The sequence below is a fragment of the Pygocentrus nattereri genome, chromosome 9 (assembly GCF_015220715.1).
Source record: "Pygocentrus nattereri isolate fPygNat1 chromosome 9, fPygNat1.pri, whole genome shotgun sequence".
Taxonomy (NCBI): Eukaryota; Metazoa; Chordata; class Actinopteri; order Characiformes; family Serrasalmidae; genus Pygocentrus; species Pygocentrus nattereri.
In genome coordinates this window covers 33,705,843-33,725,736 of record NC_051219.1, presented here as the reverse complement: position 1 = coordinate 33,725,736, position 19,894 = coordinate 33,705,843, and the positions used below count along the sequence as shown (strand labels likewise).

The window sequence follows — 19,894 nt, the reverse complement described above, 5'->3', positions numbered from 1 at the left end:
TGACAGATTTGGACAGTTTTAGTGCTCTCCTCCAAGTGCGTAGAGTCCAGTAATGTTGTGTTAGGGGCCATTAGAAAATATGTGGTGGTGCTCTATGTGTCTCAGAGGAAGCATATCCTAGCCTTACCCTTCCCAGCCTGGTAGAATCAAGTGACAGCGGAAGTCCTAGCTGGTGGGTAGAACTGGACACAACTCGGTAGACAAATTAGGTTTAAAAAATCTCAGATTTACATTCATTCTAACAGTCTAACTACTGTTCAGATATTTCATATCAACAAAAATGTATCTGCTTAGTACAGACACACACACACCTTCTAAGCCGCTTAACCTTCTGGGTCACGGGGGGAGCTGGAGCCTATCCCAGCAATCATTGGGTAGAAGGCAGGATACACCGTGGACAGGTCACCAGTCCATCGCAGGGCAGATAGACAGACAGACACACTCACACCTAGGGGCAATTTGGTCTGACTGCATGTCTTTGGACTGTGGGAGGAAACCGGAGAGCCTGGAGGAATCCACACAGCCTTTCTTGCTGCGAGGCGACAGCGTAACCTACTGCACCATAATGCCGCCCTCTGCTTGCTACAAGATATATATTCTAAATATGTCAATGGCTGTTTCTATATGTATCATTTTCATGTCATTATACTCTCAGGTCTGAGTGTAAGCAAAGCAAAGATTCATTCAGGTATTTTACTTCAGCACAAACAATGGCAATTCTCTTTCAGATACCTGCAAATATGGCTATTAGCTATCTATGAAGTGGATATATAAGGTCACATTACCCACACTGAAGGCACATACACTAACTTGAGCGGATTATTTAAAAATACAGTTTATTCAATTTGAATGCTTGCCACATTTTGTTCAATGCCTTTTAACTCAGCACAACCTCCTCTGCCTCTCCACATAAACATATTGCAAAGCCAGTGTCCTAAAAGCATTGCTGATCAAATAAAACCGTACCTAAGATGTGATTATAGTCATTGCATCGTTTCCCAAAACCCTCACAGTCACCTTCATGTTAAATTACATTCGCCTTAAAGATCAGCACTGCATGAGATCATAATTTTTGGAAAACTTGGTCATACTAAGATAAAATAAGTAATAGAAGGAAATAAATGCAAAACTAGATAAACATTATCATTGGACTCTTAGTCTTAGTCATGTATGTTTCTATGCCTAATAGTACTACTGCATAAAATGCTTGAGCACTAACGAGAAGGGAGGTATTAGTTACAAATGAAGCAAGAAGCAGTTTCTACCTGACATGTCAAGACTGCACGAAGCTGTGCGCGTACAGCATAAAGTGTAAAAACCGATTACAGAGAGACAGAGTACCAAAATACACATAATATTTATGTACATATACAAAGGTGACATATGAGTAGTTCATACCACTTACATAACTACATATAACTGCAGGTTGTTGAGGTTCATGGTCCTGGAATCATAAATATCTTTTCATTTCCTGAGATATTTTGGGTTGAATGCACTCAGTTTATTTGGTTTCAGTAAATGCATTCAGTAAATATCTGGTATAATTCAATAAATCTCTATTAGGAACCGGTTGCCATCTAACGTCAAAACAAATATACCAGCTAACATATTGATTTTAGTAATCACTGTTTTTCTGTATTGCTATAATCTGTTGCCATGTATTTATTTTCACCACTGTTTAAATTTAAAATATATAATTTATTCTGCTCCCTGGCACCAGTGTTATCTGTTTGGCTTCCTGCTGCGCTCACCAGCAACCTGCATCTGACACAAATCACTTGTAGCTTTTCAAAGGTTCAAGATACATCTTTAGAAAGTTTTCTTAGAATTTAATCTAAAAATCTCATTCTAGAGACTAATGCGGTACCACTGTAGGATACGTAGTAAGCACGTTTACAATAGATGGAGTGCTGGTTACATTTTGGCCAAAGTGCCTCTTTAACTGCTGACCAAAAGACACTAAACTAAGTTTACTTCAGGGATAAACAGCCCCAGAGGAAACACTGCATAGGCATAAACATTAAAAAAGAAATAAAAAAATGTGTGTAGATGAGTATTTGGGTTATGACAGCCACTCATCTTCCTTTCTGAATATACAGTAAAGATTCTACGTGAACATCTGCAGTCCTCCTGAATCCCATAAATCACGCTCTGGACCAGCCAGCAGCTCGCCCTCACTCACTTCCGCGACAGCTTCTCCATTTCTGAAAGAACCGAAAAAGACACAGAACAAAAATGAGAAATGGTAAAAAAAGACAACGTCTTACATGTAAAGATGCATGAACACCTGCAACCACAAAACCGCAAGATCTGAAACTGAATCACCTCTGTTGAGATCTATCATTCTTGGAGCAGGATAGTTGTTCATCTCAGCCCTCTCCTTCATTATGTTGTTCTTGTAGTCTAAAAAACAAAGAGTAAAGAAAAATCTTAATTTAAATATGTAAAAGTCAATGAGAGCTTTAGCTTAGCATTAAATCCCCATTTCTGAGAGCATGAGTGGACACTTTTTACCAAGTCGAAGGTCTTCCTGAACGTAGGGTCTCAGTTGAGTCGGTTGCAACTCTAGCTCAATTTCTGCTCTCTGACTCCTGTTCAACAGGACAAGAGTGACACATATTTATTAAGTCAATCATTTCTGTTACATCCTGTCTTTCCCTGTCATTGTCTTTCTCTGTTTCATGTACTTCTGTTTACGCAGGCCATGTGCTTTTGTTGGTGTTTTGGTCTGTGTCTCCTGACTGATCCTGCCCCCCTGGTCATCTGTCCCATCTCTCTGTTGTCTGTAGCCCCAGGTATTTTTCATGCGCTCTTTGTCTATTTATTCCCTTTGCAATATCTTACATATTATCCAAACAACATTATTCTGAAAGAACTTTGCATATTTCCACTGTAGAATATGGCTCCCTGTTTTTCCCTGAATCTGATATAGCTTGTATGTTTTTATGTTACCAAAACAGTCATTGTTTTTGTTTTTTTTAACAAAGTCTGTATTTTTTAGAATGAAATCAGCTGTTTTTTATTTGTGTCTTCATCAGTGATACATGTGGATGACCTCTGAGGGATTGGCACTGATTGGCTGACTCCTGCACAAGGATAATGAAGTACACAACATTCAAAAAGCAGGTGAGGTTGAAAGGACACTCCAGTCTAAATAAACAGTGTAACCACTGCTACATCTGTTTAAAACATGTTTACTCGAACCCAGCGGTGGTACATAATATTCAGAGCAAGACTTTCTGGTTTAAAGCCTAGAGAAACACTCTTCTAATAATGTATCCTGAAAGTGGGAAGAACATTTAAAATCCACAACTGCTTTTTGGCACACGTTTACCCTGTCAGCTGTTCCTTTGTACTACTTGTACTTATTTTAATTGATTTGGTGTTTGTATCTCTGGCTGCTGACACTTGATTGTTTATGGACCAAGATCTTGGTTTCCTATTGTACCTGTTTGCTGCTCTCTTGGTTCTGAACTGGCCTGGATTACACACTACCCCCTTGCTTTGTCCTGTTATCAATAAAGCTCCCTCATTTTACTTCTGCAAGCATCTGTTTCATCTCTCTGATGTGACAGAAATTACTTTCAGATGAGGAGAATGATAAAGTTAACAAGGTAGCTGGCCATCTAAATGCCTCAATTTGGCATCTTCCTCAAAGCACCTGTAGTTTTTAAAAGTGTCCTGCTAACTTCAAGGCCCCCTTTAAAGTTCTTTCAGAATAGTGTTGTTTGGGTAACACATAAGATATTAATTGCAGGTCCCTTAAACCTCAACTGACTGTATAAAAACAGAATTGTTTTTCATGATGATTTTGTCAGATTTTAAGATTGTGAGTCACACTAATGATAGCTTTGTTGTATTTATTAGCCTATAGATCAGAGACTAGGCTAGCATTCAGGACTGACTGTGTGAACACTGCAGGGATTCCCAGTAGTCGTATAATGTATTTATGTAATGCATGCTGGGTATTGCAGTGAGATAACACTGATGAACAAAAACATTAACACATTTAAAATCATCAATTGCAGTGCTGCTCTACAGAAAACTGCATATTACAAAATCTATAAAGTAGAGTATTTTTTTATTTTAGAGTATTTTAGGCTAAAATGCCCATTTAAGTTTGGACTGAAATTCTCAGGGACATAAACATCCACTGTTTTCAGATGCAGTGGTCCATTTGCTTCCTGACAGCTAGGAACAGCACAACTTTAAGCTGTTTTCCCAACATCTTTTGCTCCAGTAACTCCAGTAACTTTTTAGCAGTAGCAACACTCCATATCACTTCAGTGTGAAATTGGCAGGCTACACGGCTATTAATGGAGTGGGCATTCATTAACAAACGTGTTCATGGTTCATCATTACCAGTTATCTCATTATATTGAATGTAAAATGGGCTGTTTTTACAACATAACTTTTTATGTCTTGAAACTTTACATAAAGGATACATAGTCATGATATGAGCTTTTCAATATAGAGACTTCTTGTCAATAGTGATGGAAGAAATATTTCAGTTCTCACCTTACAGACCTCCGAATGTCAGACTCCAGCCCTGAAACAAACATTAACATCTTGTTAAAAGACAGTTGAAATGATATTCCTACTAATATTATATCATTTGAACAAATTGCTGTTTATACCAAGCATGACTCAATGACCCATTTTTATGTATGCTTATAAAATGAGCAATGAATCTGTCCAAACCCCAATCCACATTGTGACCCACCTTTCTTTTTGCACTGCCTTGTGGTCATGATGATTCCTATGAGTATGAGCAGTAGCAGCAGGAAGAAAGCCAGAATGTAGCCAGCCTGGTGCAAGAGGTGGGTTCGGCTCTCCGGCAGGATCACGTTTAAGATGTGGGGCGCCTCGACCATATTTGTACCTGCAGGAGAGAAATAAGAAAACGTAACTATACGACTTAATGCAGCTTTTGCTTTCAAGATAACAGAGCTCCGGAAGCATCTGATTCCACAGATATTTCCTTCTAATGCTGTCCTGGACGAAGGGCGCAAGACAATCATGTTGGCAATGGTTCAGTCACATTCTTTAAAGAGATACTGCATTATCCCATCACTTCTAATGGTCAAAAAGTGCAGGCGGTTTGTTTTTCCCCTTCAAGCGCGTGCCAGTGAGAAAAGCACAGAGAGGAACAGTGTTCCATGTCAAAACGGCTCAGACATAATGAGTTCCAGACCTGATGTCATGCAGCTGCAATGGAGAAAAAAAACAAACCGGCAGAGAGGGGAAAGCAGGAGGAGGAACGTGTTGTTTGTGGTTAGCCTGTCTGTAGATCTTCTCCACTTGCTTCTTGCCACAAAAAACTGAATCAAAGCTGTCAAACATGATGTCACCATTGTTATTTCTGCCCTTCATTTTTAGTCACTTGACTCAATAAACTCAGTCAACATTTATCCCATTCAAATATGCCACTGATTAAGTGGTTTATGCTTTGAACGTTTATAAGATAGCGTCATTTTCTGAGACTAAAGTGACAGAAAATGAGGCACAGCAAAATTAAAACCACAAATCCTCTCCTCAAAAGAACTTAATGCCCTGTCAGCAAGTCTATGTAAATGGTAAATAGTGAGCAGGTTACTGGTGAGTCATAAAAACCCAGCTTGTAAGCATTTGTCACTATAATTATCTGTAATGCTTTACTCAGGAAATCTGCTATTACTGTAACTCAGCTAGTCATCCAAGTTTCAACTGCTTTTTCATATGTGGACAAAAGAAAGCAGTTATCATCACAATCATTTCATTATAAAGCACTGCTGGAAAAAAAATGTACTCTTATACCACTACTGCACAACGCTATTATACTATACAGTGTAACAGCTTTGTAGTTCTACTATTAGTGGCAAGTAATAATAATACTGTAGTAAAGTAAGTACTCATGTGGATCATTTATATGAAAGCACCTCAAAACATGGCCATAAATATTTGAGTGCCATAAGCAGTTAAACATATTAATATTATTTAGAAGATTAAAATACTTGAGTTATATATAAAATAAATATGTGTATGTATGCATGTGTGTAGCCTATATATAAATTTAGCCTTAAAATACTTGTGTTACTAAATGTCACTAAAAATCAGTATAAAATCAGTTAAATTATTCAGAATTATTTTTAATTAATCAACCTGCCATCATTGTATATCATTGCTGTCCTTCATTTTTGTCTATCTTTTACATCATTTGAACAGCAGCAGCTCTTCTATGTGTGAGTTCCACAGATGTTCCAAAATCACTCAGAATTAAAACCTCGTAACATTAAATTACATTAAAGGTTTGCAGCATTTTCGCCTTCTCCTCTAAAGTTACTATTTTGGAGATATGTGTTTTTCTTTAGACAGTGATGACATCCAAATACAAGAAAACATTCATTTTTACCCATTGTCATTTTTTTAAGCTGGGTCTCATGTCCGTGAGAACTTCGAGGTGCTTTATAATATGTACCACAAAAAAAACACTGGGCATGGCTGAAAGATACTAAAACCTTCAAAAGAAGCTGACCCTAGAGAGGAATGCAGTAAAATGTTTTACAGACAAGAGAAGATATGAATCTAACACAAACAACCAGCTCCTGACACAGCCTTCAATGTCACTGTGAGCCAGATGTTGTACAGATGTAGCAAACTTCCTTTTCACACCAAAAAACTGTCCACACTGGCCAGCGCAAGACTGAAGGATACCGTCATAGATCAAGAGGCTAAAACTCTCCCAGAAACAGAACTTTACTGCCTCCATTTGTGGAGCAAAGGTTTGGAAAGTGAGCTTCTTTACTGTTTAGTTGAGGAAATAACAACTACACTAACCTTTCTCAATACTCTCCTAAAATGAGAGATAAAGCTGTTACATGTGAAATAATTAAGAGCAAACTACTGTACTATTAAAGTAAAAAATAGGGAATGATCAATATACACAGTTCTCAGACAGTTCTCTGTTTTTCCCCTAAACGCCACTGAGTGGATTAACAGGATTGTGAACTAAAACACAGGAAATACTTGTGCAAAGAAATGACCAAAACACAAGGAGTCTACATAATGGGACATCTGACTTGCACCATACCGTAGCTAATATGCTTTTTTGGAACCTTCCAAGATTGTGAATTACAGTGCATTAGAGGTGAAGTCTGATTTTTCAAAATGTCTGCAGAATTGAATCATTGAGATGTAAACAAAGTCATTCATAGTGTTGTGATGTGAGACAGTTAACAGCAGAGAAACGTACTGTCTCAGATTTATTTGCTGTGGTGATAATAGGAACCAGGGTTGTGACATATAGAGTGCAAATACATTTTGTATAACCCAAAATTATTATTTCAGTTGGAAAGCTGAAAAAATGTGTTTTTATTGGGGACTTTTTTTTTCCTTATAACACCTTGCATGTACCCCTTCACCATGAAGTTTCAAAACATATGTTTTAGGCTAATATCTTTTCAAAACGATCATAAAAGAATGTCTCCAGCATCAGACAATGTATTTGTAAAAGTGTCAAGTAATAACTTTCTGTGAGGGAGCTTTTAGAGGTATTAACTCCTTAGGATGTCTGGTTTCTGTCACCACCACTGTGAATTATTTCGACTTGGAAAGTTTCTGTAGAACAGAGTATTTCACATCAAACCACTCTGAATGGCTTTATTTCCATCTTAACCATTCCATTTTGTAAAATCAGTGGAATTCCTCTTAATATATAAGATGTATAAAAAGGTCCTGACTGGAGATGTCATAACAGTACCTATGGATATCAGCATTGGGTCAGTATCAGCAAAAAAATACTGTTAGATGCTTATCTAAAGTGCTTCAGTTAAAAATAAGTAATTTCAAAACTCAGTTTTTATAGAAAAAATATCAGATTGGCATCAGTATCGGTCGGTACTCAATGTTTCAATATCAGTATTTTATTGGAAAAAAAACTAGGATTGTGCCATCTTTAGTGCTGACAATGGAATTATAAATAATAAATTACCAGGGTCATCGTCCTGGTCTTCTGGGAGTTGTTTTGGGGTTTGAGGATGAGTAGGATGAGTGGGCTGTGGCTCAGTAGGTGTGGTTGCAGGTGGCAGATCTGGCACAGGAGGGTCCACGATCACCCGGAAGATGCGCCTCTCGTGCAGGCCACAGTAATGGTGGTGGAGGTGGCAGGAGTACAGGCCTTTATCAGCAGGCTGTATGTCAGTAATAGTGAGAGAGAAATCCCCCATGGAGAAGGCTTCAGCTAAGACGTTCATCTTGTGGAGGAGAAAAAGCGGCCCAAATTTTCTCTTCTCCCCAGAAGCGTACAGGTCAATGAGGCGGTCAGCACGGTCGCGGGTCACCCCTGGAGCCTGATAGTCCCAGTGAACGACCTGCTGCTGGCCCTCCTCTTGAAGGCCATCCCTCCACAGAGGGCGACGGTTCACACAGGGCAAAACCACGCTGCTTCCTGCCAGAACCACGATGACAGACTTCTCCCCGTCCCACATACGCTTCTCCTTGCTGGCTGCAGCGAGGACAAACAGATTAACTATGTGACCATAAGCAACATATTGCCACTGCCAGAACAAAACCACAGATCTTCATTTTGTCCATTTCAACTTATGTGGAAAGTTAAGAATGATTTTTCCATCTCCTGCAAAGTTATGTTTTGGAGACATGTGGCTACAAAGACAATGTCTTACAATCTAAGAATAAGTAAATGGAGGGGTTTCAAGAACTTTACCTGGCTAACAGAAACATATTAGTCCAGTTTACAATTTAGAGAAATAATTGAACCATAAGAAGTTGTTGTTACATGCAATATCAAAAGCATGTGGTATTTTATATTACTTATTTCTCACTCAAGTTCATTGAAACAAGCAAAGACGCTATGTTGTGCAATTTCTACATTTTTAATCAAGACCACGTTTTTTGGAGTATAACACTATGCAAATTTCACAATATGGTATGCATTGTGATTGGGATACTATACACTCTGTATACAGAATTACAGTCAAATAGAGGTGGACCCTACAAGCAAAATAAAGGTGTACTCTACAACCAAATAGAGGTGGACTCTGGATGAAAATTGGTAGCTATTAACAGCAAATTCGCAGGTAGGATCATGTAACTGCCACTCCGTTTAAGGCGTAATGGTACATTTGAATACAAAGCTGGCTAACTTTAGCTTCACGTTATTGCCTCAGTCCGGTAACTGATACATTTGGGTGATGTCTTCACAGATGAGCTGGCATATTTGAGGTATGAGCATGTGTATCTGATCCTCACTGTCAGACCTCTTTCACCATTCTACCACTCTTTCCCTATCATTATTGGATTCTGAGAAACCTCACCATTCCAAACAGCTTGGCCAATCAATTCTCCTAAGTAAGCTAATCAAACTAGTTTTTTTCCAGTTCTGAGAGCTGCAAATTTTTTTATAATAGTCATTATCATTTAATTGAATGTAATGGAATGTGTTAAACAGAACTACTGAAACCATTCTCTGTATCATACATTCTCTGTATCATACTATTCACAGCCTGTAATCTATTCAGAGCGCTGCTCTTATAAAGCACCAAAAGACTACTAACGGCACCCCCTTGTGGAGAATCTATAACCTGCTAAACATGAGTGAGTGAGTGAGTGAGTGAGATACGAACCATGAGGTGTTTTTATCTAAAAACCGCACCCTCCACATTTTTGTCATGTTGCTGTCATTGACATGCATAGAAAAAAAATGGGAAAAAAAGGTGCTGACTTGAATCTGGCAATACAGAATGTAAGCTGAATATGCAGTGTTGGGCAAAAGTCTTAGAGAATACACATAAATAGAGCAATATGTAAATAAAATCTTTTTAATTTGTTAAATTAAACTGAACTGTAAATAACTTAAAGACAAGAAAGGACAAATATTACAAATAAAACAAAACAGAAAATATATTTAAAAAGAGGAGGAACATAAATAAATATGCAGTGTCTACATGGCTCACATATAAATAAATATAATGCATAATTATAATGCAGGAGCTCTTACATGACTTAGTGACATTCAACTGGATTTGGATGGACTGATGAACCTTGCAGTAATGATGGTGCAAATTGCAGGTATATATACCTTTATCATTCATGTCCACATCTGCAAAAACAAAAGCACAATAAATCATCAAAAACAAAAACATTTTTCATCTGTAAACAACAGCTCAGGTTTAGGGGGATCTTACTATGGATGATGAGAGAGAAGTTGCCATCACTGAAGGCGTCTTTGGAGACAGTTATGCGGCCCTTGTTGTAGGCATTGTACACGCGCTCGGTTCCTCCTGAGTACATGTCTAGAACTCGCTCCGTCATATAATCAGGCCGATTCCGGTGACGGTCCCAATGCACCACACGTTGCCGATCACGGAGGTGGTCCTGCCTCCAGACGACATGCTGGTTGCGACATGGCAGAAAAGCCTTCGATCCTGCTTGGAGTGTGATGTTCTTGGCCTCCACCACCACACTCTGCACACTGACCTGGGCCCACACTACAACACATGGGCATACAACTAGTGTATAGTCACACAATATCCATATTTTAATGCTATTTTTCGATTCTGAGGTCAAGATTTTGCTGAAAATTGTCCTTCTAGAATTTAGAAGCATATATACAGGTTTAAATTTCAATAGTATTTCAAAGATACATTCTTTTTATTGTTTTGATACTGTACAGAAATTGTTACACACTTATTTTCCATTCTGTGAAGTTATCATGTAACACTATTAATAACTGTATTTACCGCAATGCATACTGCCCTATTATAATGACTTACTATTTTTTTTACTACTTACCATAAGGTGTGAGAAAGGTGGCAGCAACTGAAATATAAAGAAAAGTTTAATTTTTAGCATATTGATTTAAATATTCAGTTGATTTTGTTATATAGTATTTAGTACTGTAAACAGTTAAACATAAACCACATAGAGCACTTTTGCAGACAGTTGGTATCTAAAGCGACGGCTGACAGGCAGGGTGCCAAGAACAAAAACAACAAGTAGGAAGCACCATGACTGCTTCCTACCCTTAGGTCAATAATTGATATTATAAAGTACTGCACTACTTAGTAAATTATGCAAATTATAGTTCCATGTGCCAAGAGAGTTTTCCTTCTTGCTTTTCTTTAACCATTCCCATTGTCCAATCTTTCCTAACTATGGTAAGTAAAAAAATGTATACAGTGTGAAAGATTGCATCTAAAAGAACGGTTAGACAAAAAATTCCGTTTACACAATTTTCCACTTACCGCAATTGTAGTTGATGGCCCGAGAGTCACCCAAAGAGCCCAAATTGTTTAAGTAAAAATACATCTAACTTCTTTCAATCCTCTCAAACTGCATCTTCATTAAGGTTATGCAGACTTATCGATGTGGTGTAGGACACAGTGGACTATTAAAAATGAATAAAACTGCAGGCGGTCACTTTAGACAAGATATTCTGTATTCCCACACCACCTCAGGGTTAGCAGTGCTGATCTAGAATCAGTATTTTTGACAATGACCATCATAAAGATCAGAATAATAGAACGGGAGCTTCCCATAGCTGTGAAGTTTTGTTCATTTATATAGTTCACAAAAAGTCAGACTGCACCCTAAACCTTGGTGAGTCTGTGCAACCTTAACAAAGGCAGGGATGCAGTTTGAGTGTGATGGGCTGAATGGAGTTTTGGGAATGTGTTTTTACATAAACAATTTAGGCTATTTGGGTGGCTACTAAGTTCTAGTGTTTGTTAGCAACGGTAGCCTCGTAGCTCTAGTAGAGGGTAAACTGGACAAGCTTTTCTAGAAGAATGGTGCCAGTGTGCCAGTTTGACAATATTTCGGTTTACGACCAAACCGCATGCCATCTGTGCAAAATACAGTTCCCATTGTAACAAACTATTAAGTAATATTAGAGCTACATGGTAAATATATGGTAGCTACAGAGGCTATATGATAGAATGTAACATGATGGATCCTAATAAATTAGAACAGATAAAGTAGTCCACATTTATCAAAAAATAAAAATCCAGTTACATACATTTACATTTATAGGTACATTTCACACACTGTGCTGCCCTAAATCCAACTAAACAGGACTAATTACGCTCTCTTTTAAATCAAACATGCAGTTGGAAAGTGATTTTCACTGACGATGTCTATGATATGAAAGGCAAACTGTGACACTTATAACAATAAATACTGTCATATTGCCCAGGATCTACATTACCATTAGGGAAAATGTGATTATGGTAAGGCTCTGTAGTACTGACACTGAAATTCATAAGGGAGTTTGGATCATGATACTGTTTTTATTCCGATAATGCTGCAGACAATAATTGTTTGTTTAACTTTGCATTATCACCCAACCTTATTTCTCACTTTTTGTGGCCTTTTGCGTTTCTGTGTGTGTGTGTGTGTGTTTGTGTTTGGGGTCTCTTGGGGTGCACTTTATTTCTACCACATGATGTAAGTACTCCTGAGTCTGCTCTTTGCTGGTGTGGGAACACATTACATAGCACACAGACCCTATTCATCCCAGCTTGCTTCAGTCAACGTCAATGACCCAGAACCTAAACACTGTCAACACTCAACAGACGAAAGCTCAAGTCTGTCTGTTTCAGGATAACTGCTGAGTGCAATGACTCGAAAGATGGAAAACTATTAGCCAGTCTAATCCAAGTAAAGTCAGCACAGCAGATAAATAAGTTCAGTCAACTGTACTTATTTGGAGCTTCTAACTAAATCTATAAATGATATGTTTTATATTTAACAATATGTGTATAGCAGTTAACACTGGCCAAATGTGGTCAGGCTCAGCAAAACATTGACAAAAGATGAGAGCAAAACAGCACACCTACTCCCAGGGTCTATTAGACCAGGTGGTTTTGCAATCACAAAAAGCTTGAAAACATGACCCACAGCTGAGAGCTATTATTCCTGTGGGAAGGATGCTTTCTCTACGATAAGAAAGCTCCAACACCGTGGGCTTTTCCAGTAAGAGTACAATACTCTTTTCATTTCTGCCATGGATGAATTGCACTAAATTTAATGCTACACAAAAACAATCAGCCTCACACTCGGACATTAAATAATAGTTCCACTCAAATAATTGTCTCAACATAGGGTTTTCACGATCATGAAATTTCAGCTAACAATTAATTGCCAAGTAAATAATTGCTAATAATAACATAATAATAACATTTAACAAATTAACAATTTTGTCTTTTTCTGTTTGTCGTATGATGATGAACTAGAATACTAAAGTAAAAGCCTAAACTATTAAAGTACAAGCCTAGAGTGCCCAAATTGTTAGATTAGCCTTCTTGCTTCTTAGCAACGTCTACACTATAGCTAACACTGGTTGTACTGTTGAAATGCGCTCTACAGTTAAACAGAATCATGTGTAAAGTCAAACAAAGCTACACCTTTTTGTTGAGAATGAAGCAAAAACACTTGTTCTGCTAGCATGCTAAACATGTTAGATTTAGCTATATTGCTAACAACACATGAAGTCAAACAAAGCTGCATCTTTTCTTGAGAATAAAAATATGACCAAAAAAAAAAATTCTATTAGCATGCTGAAAATGTTAGCATTAGCTATATAGCTAACAATGTATAAACTCAAACAAAGCTGCATCTTTTCTTGAGAATAAAAATATGACCAAAAAAAAAAATTCTATTAGCATGCTGAAAATGTTAGCATTAGCTATTAGCTATATAGCTAACAATGTATAAAGTCAAACAAAGCTGAATCTTTTCTTGAGAATAAAAATATGACCAAAAAAATAATTCTATTAGCATGCTGAAAATGTTAGCATTAGCTATATAGCTAACAATGTATAAAGTCAAACAAAGCTGAATCTTTTCTTGAGAATAAAAATATGACCAAAAAAAAAATTTATATTAGCAAGCTGAAAATGTTAGCATTAGCTACATAGCTAACAATGTATAAAGTCAAACAAAGCTACATCTATTCTTGAGAATGAAAATACGACAAAAACATTCATTCTGCGAGCAGGCTAACAATGTTAGATTTAGCTATATAGCTATCAAGTAAACAAAGATTAAACACGCTACCTTCTAAACATGTTTGAGCACCACGTTGTACCGTAATGTCTCAATGCATGCATTTATAGTTTTTTTCATTTGTCATATTGTCACATTTATTTGCCTCAGCCCAACACACCCAATTATCTGCTTATTGCAATTATCTTAATTATCTTAAGATCATTTCAGATAATTATCTAAAACCAATTATCTTAAGTATTGCAGTCAGCTTGACTAATTATGATCATCTCAAATAGCGATAATTTACATAATTGCGAATAGGCGATTATATAACTGTGTATATAACTGTGACAGGCCTGTATCAACCTAGCCAAATGACCAAGACATTTTTGACGTCTGAAGCCTGCTTTTTTAGTTTTGCACTGTAGCAATGAGGTTAATGTACCTAACCAATAATAGGAGTCTTGAAAATCCCTTTGGCAAAGTAGACTACTACATTAAACCCAGCCACAACTACAGAAGCAAACCTCAGACACCAAACACGTCTTGGCCATCAACTATGTTTAGGTTAAGGGGAAAATTGTGTAAAATTGGTTTTTGAACCAACTCATTCAAATCCATTCCATAGGCTCTTCCAGTGGGAATACACTTTTCGTTTTTGTCTATGGAATTTACAGTTGATCTAGTGCTACATCAAAATAGCCAACAAATCTCTGCAATAGAGTCTAGAAACAAATATAAGTAAGAAAAATTAATTAAGTTTGCTCCAACAAAGAGAGACTTAAGGCCAGTAACTATTGAAGGAAAGCGAAATTGCCTTGTAAACTTAAACTAAAGTGCCATGCTGTCAGGAAGAATGAAAGTGCGGTTCTCGTAAAAAAAGGGGATCTTGGTAACCGCTGAGCCCGAGGACTGGATCAAGCTGAAAAGCAATGCATGGCTGCTCTGGAGAGGGGAAAAACAGACATCCATACCCTGTAATTTTCTTTATAAATGTCTCACAATGAAACAGCACCTCACATAGAAGACTTGGGTAGCACTAAGCGCTTAACAATGTGTCTGAAAATTGTCACATTGAAGCTGGAATTAACAGGGATGAGTCCGAAAACTGGGGTGGATCTCACACAGAACACTTTCCTCAAATGAGTCAGTCTTGAAAAGTGTGCCAAAGAAGCAGCATTTCATTTCAGGCAGCAGAATCACATGAAAATGAGTATAACAATACACATTTTTAGATGCAATTCCCAATTTAGACTTCGATTTGATTTTTATCAAAAAAGTATTTTATGTGCTAAATTATCTTGATTCCACATTATATGGACTGAATGAGCACAGAAAAACACACATTTATTTCAAAATAAGAGTTTATACCATCATATGTTCTTACCAGTGGTGGAAAATGCTTGTGTAACTACACTTAACTATTATTTTGAAAGCTTTTAATCGAATATTAATGAGTTTGAATATTTGTACTCTTACCCGATTGTATTTCCAAGTAAAAGAAACACACTTTTTACTTCTTTTCCTTAGAATCTTCAAAATACCTATTATAAATCTTCAAGGCCAGGAGATTTTTCTCATCGTCCTTTTGCAAGTCAGTCAGGTATTTGTGCATTTGAATGTACAGTTTTTTTAAAACATCCAACCAAATTGATCTATGTGCAAAATGAAACTGCCCCCAGCTGATTTGTCTTTGTGCAATGACTGCACTCTCAGCAAGACTGGTTCTGTACCAAAACTGTTTGGCGCTATATTGAACGTTTCTAAACCACTACTTTAAAGAACCATGTACAGGTTTTCCATCATACAGAAGAACCATTTATCCATGCAGAGAACCATTTATTCATTTAGTTGTTTCTTCAAGGGTTTATAGTAGTACATCTAACCACTGTCTTTACTAAAGAACCCTTGAGGAACCATTATTAAGGGTATAGCATCAAGAGTCCTACCAGCCATTGAGAAGAGTCAGCATTCTTAATTAAAGATTCAGAGCATAAGAAGAACCACTTTTGTCTTTCAACAGAAGGTTCTTTAACGATCCATTCTGCTAAATGGAGTACCATCACTGTTTAGCAAAAGGGCTCTTTAAAGATTTTGTTACGTACATGTTTTTTTTTTTAACTTTGGCTCCATATTTCAACTTTTGAGTACAATTTCGACAAAGTACTCATATCCTATATTTTTCTCGTATTTTTCTCATAAATTCTCTCGTATTTTCCTAATGCCGGTTTGTCTGGGTTAATGTATTGTCATGTTTCCTCTTTTACATGACAATTTGTCTACCTCTCCCTTATCCCTTACAATTAAACAAGCTGTGCTTGTTACTGTATCTTTGAGACTGATATGTAAATAAGCTCCACTCTGATTTGCCCTGTATTGTGCTTTACTAAACAGCAGTGTAGGCAGAAACACTCCTTACAACTTCAATGTGAGTGGGCAGAGCTAAACTGCAGTTAAGCTGAATAAAAAGATACGTGCAAATGCATTGTTCTTCGTGACATCACAAAAACAATAAACTTAAGACTGACTGTTTAATCAGCTTAGCTTCCATTTATGGACTTTATGGACTGGGGAGTAAGGGTACATTTTGAAATTGTAATAATGTTTATGCACTACATCAAACAACAAATACATTTTCAAAAAATGAGGAAAATGTGGTTATCTTGGTCCTTCTAAAAGAGTGATGTTATAAAACTGAGCCATAAAGAGTAAAATCTAGGATGTTCCCAGATGCCTACTTTTGATCATTGATAGCAGAAATTTTCCAATGTTTTGGAAAACAAGCGCTCTCTCTCTTTCAGATAAAACTCAGCACAAGAGCAGCAGAGCCGTGACTGCTGCACAGTGGAGACGTACTTTCCGATAAAAAACATTTCCCAGGCTCTCCCCCCACAGAGAAAACTCCTGCTGTGATTAGCAGGCCCGGGTTCAGCCTCTACTCCTACAGTAAACTCTCAGCAGTAGACACGCTGACGCTGCACAATTCTTACCTCTTATGAACTAAAAACCCAACACTTTACCAAAATATGGCTGGAAGCACTCCAGCGTCCACTAAGGGCTGATGAATATTGTCTCTCTCAGAGATGAGGAGTCATGTTTTTCTGCAGTGATTCACAGCGGACTCATACAGAGATTTTAATGATGGGTTTGAGCCCATAACTAGTACTTCTGACCAAATGCAGTACACTGGACCTGCACTGGAGAACATTTACTCAAAGAAAGACAAACTGCAAGAAAAAAAGTTTATGAAAACTTTCAAACACAGTTTCTTCAGAATACTATACAGTAGCCCATTGTTATACAGAGTTTGCTGTAATAACTCTGACTGTTAACCCATTCGTGTTCAACAATGAAATGTAATACATGCTTTAAAAAGAAATGGATGTTTAAAAGTTTTATAGTAAAGACAAAGGTTATACAGCTGTATGTGAAGGTTTGGACTCCCCTAGTCAAATGATGCATGGAAATAGGTACCCAACTACTGTTTCTTTGCCGAATTGAACATATTAGAGGGAGTGCAAAAACGTTCTGGCATATTTTATGTTTTCTTTATTTCCCAATATATTAACCAATCAGTAAAAGGTATGATTTGATGAGGGGGTATTCAAATCCTGACAAAAAAAGAACATTTTGAATGTCTAGTTCTAGTAGAACAGTCACATTCATGGTTAAATGTTTTCTCTCTATGATGGAAGTAACTTTAAAAACATAAAAAAGTTTTAAAAACGTTTAAAAAGTTTCATACAGCACCAGAACGAGTACTTTAACTTTTTTCAGCATTATATAGAGCCCATTTTGCAAAGTAGAATAGGAAATAAGTCTACAGTTGTGTTCTAAGCAGTGTCTTTGAAATCTCAAAAGAAGCTTTCTGTCAAAAATCAGCAGTGCCATGTCACCAAAAGATTAGAATTTACATGACAAGTGACAAATATTCGCTTTTCAGCCATTCTGTCACAGGAATGGTAATTTCAGATAGGGTTACATTAATGGGTTAATCAGCCTACTTAAAAGGTCATTAGTATTATTAATAGTCCATTGTAAAAGCTGAGCTGGTAATAAAGGTAACTGGTGTCTATATTATTATTAGCAGTCTGTTAACAAAATAGTAGCTGCTATGCTGTTCAGATTCAGCTCGACAGGCAGAATATAGGCCTGTCAGACAAAAGGCATGAAGAGCAGTCGGATAAAAACAACCTCCATGTCTCTGCTGGACGAAATTTGGACCAAACCACAGAGCTGCACAACAGGACACAAAAGGCTACTTACTGTACAATATCAGAACCATCTCCGACCCAACTCGCACAGAACCGCTCATTTCCACGGCTGGAGGCGATGCAGCTACGAGTCGTGGACGGAAATCATCACCTGAGAAGACGTTTGCCGACCGGCGACAATAATATCTCTGCACTGCGTGGACCACCAAATGCACTCCTCCTCCTCCAGACTCCGACCATGAAACACTAAACTTCCCCTGCCCCCATTTTCCTGACTTTTCTGCCCGTTTTGTTAAGTTTATTTTCCCGACAAACAACTGCTTCTTGGAAAAGTATTATTTATCAGGAGCTTAAAGACTTCATAATGCTTAATGTAAACTTCGGTGTGTATTATTACAGAGTTTATAAATGGGGTCATAGTGGCAGTGCTCCAGTACAGACGTAGTGATGTGTCGTTTGCCAAAGAATCGGCTCTTTAGGTGAACGTTGGGAACTGACTCGGGTTCGAGGAGACGTTTTTCTTTTAACAACTGTTAAATTAAACTAAAACTAACGTTTCCGCAAGTCGTTATCCCAACACCCGCTTTTGTATTAGTTATTTGTCGTGCTTCCAATTTCTCCTCGCTGGTTATTACTTTAACTGGTTTGTTTGCTGGTTCTGTATGAAGTGCTTATTGTGCGAGTCCTGCCTCTCGAAGCGGTTTTTGTTTTCTAACAAACGTGATGCATTTCTTTCCTAATCAGAAAGCAGACGCGGGTTTCGCTGAAAATACATGATAGATAATATTAACTTGTATAATCAAAAAACGGCCACGCTGCTGAATGAAGAGCCGTTTGGAAGCAGAAAGAGTCAATTCTTTTTGGTGAGCCGAGACGATTAATCTGACTCACTGAAAAGCCCATCGCTACACAGCTGCCCTCTACTGGTGGCAAAAAAACATTCAGTACACCTTGAGAGTTTTGAGGTACAACCTGTATAAATATGATCAGGTCTATAAACAGTTTGATTGTGTGTGTGTGTGTGTGTCACACACACACATATATATATATAACCACTTGCCTGTGACACCTCCCGAGGGAGGCATCCAGGAGGCATCCTAACCAGATGCCCGAACCACCTCAGCTGACTCCTTTCGACGTGAAGAAGCAGGGGCTCTACTTCAAGTCCCTCCCGGATGACCGAACTTCTCACCCTATCTTTAAGGGAGAGTCCAGACACCCTGCGGAGGAAACTCATTTCGGCCGCTTGTATTCGCGATCTTATTCTTTCGGTCATTACCCAAAGCTCATGACCATAGGTGAGGGTGGGAACGTAGATCGACCGGTAAATCGAGAGCCTTGCCTTATGGCTCAGCTCTTTCTTTACCACAACAGACCAGCAAAGAGCCTGCATCACTGCTGACCCAGCACCAATCCGCCTGTCAATCTCCCGCTCCCTTGTACCATCACTCGTGAACAAGACCCCGAGATACTTGAACTCCTCCACTTGAGGCAAGAGCCTATCTCCGACCCAGAGAGGGCTCTCCACCCTTTTCCACCTGAGAACCATGGTCTCGGATTTAGAGGTACTGATTCTCATCCCGGCCACTTCACACTTGGCTGCAAACCGATCCAGCGAAAGCTGAAGTTCACGGCCAGATGTCCCCAATAGGACCACATCATCTGCAAACAGCCAGCGATGTGACCCTGAGGTCACC

At 38.0% G+C, this 19,894-nt stretch overlaps 1 protein-coding gene across 1 annotated transcript; it reads right to left on the bottom strand.

Moving 5' to 3' along the window:
• Positions 1–813: 813 nt before the first annotated feature.
• mxra8b (matrix-remodelling associated 8b) lies at positions 814–18,399 on the bottom strand. Its single transcript, XM_017708530.2, has 10 exons — positions 18,250–18,399; positions 10,789–10,815; positions 10,182–10,484; positions 9,995–10,096; positions 7,970–8,482; positions 4,724–4,882; positions 4,519–4,549; positions 2,515–2,591; positions 2,326–2,403; positions 814–2,204 (listed from the first exon to the last, which is right to left on the bottom strand). Exons 1-10 carry the CDS (start codon positions 18,296–18,298, stop codon positions 2,179–2,181), a joined length of 1,365 nt encoding a protein of 454 aa, XP_017564019.1. The 5' UTR covers positions 18,299–18,399; the 3' UTR covers positions 814–2,178.
• Positions 18,400–19,894: the final 1,495 nt, after the last annotated feature.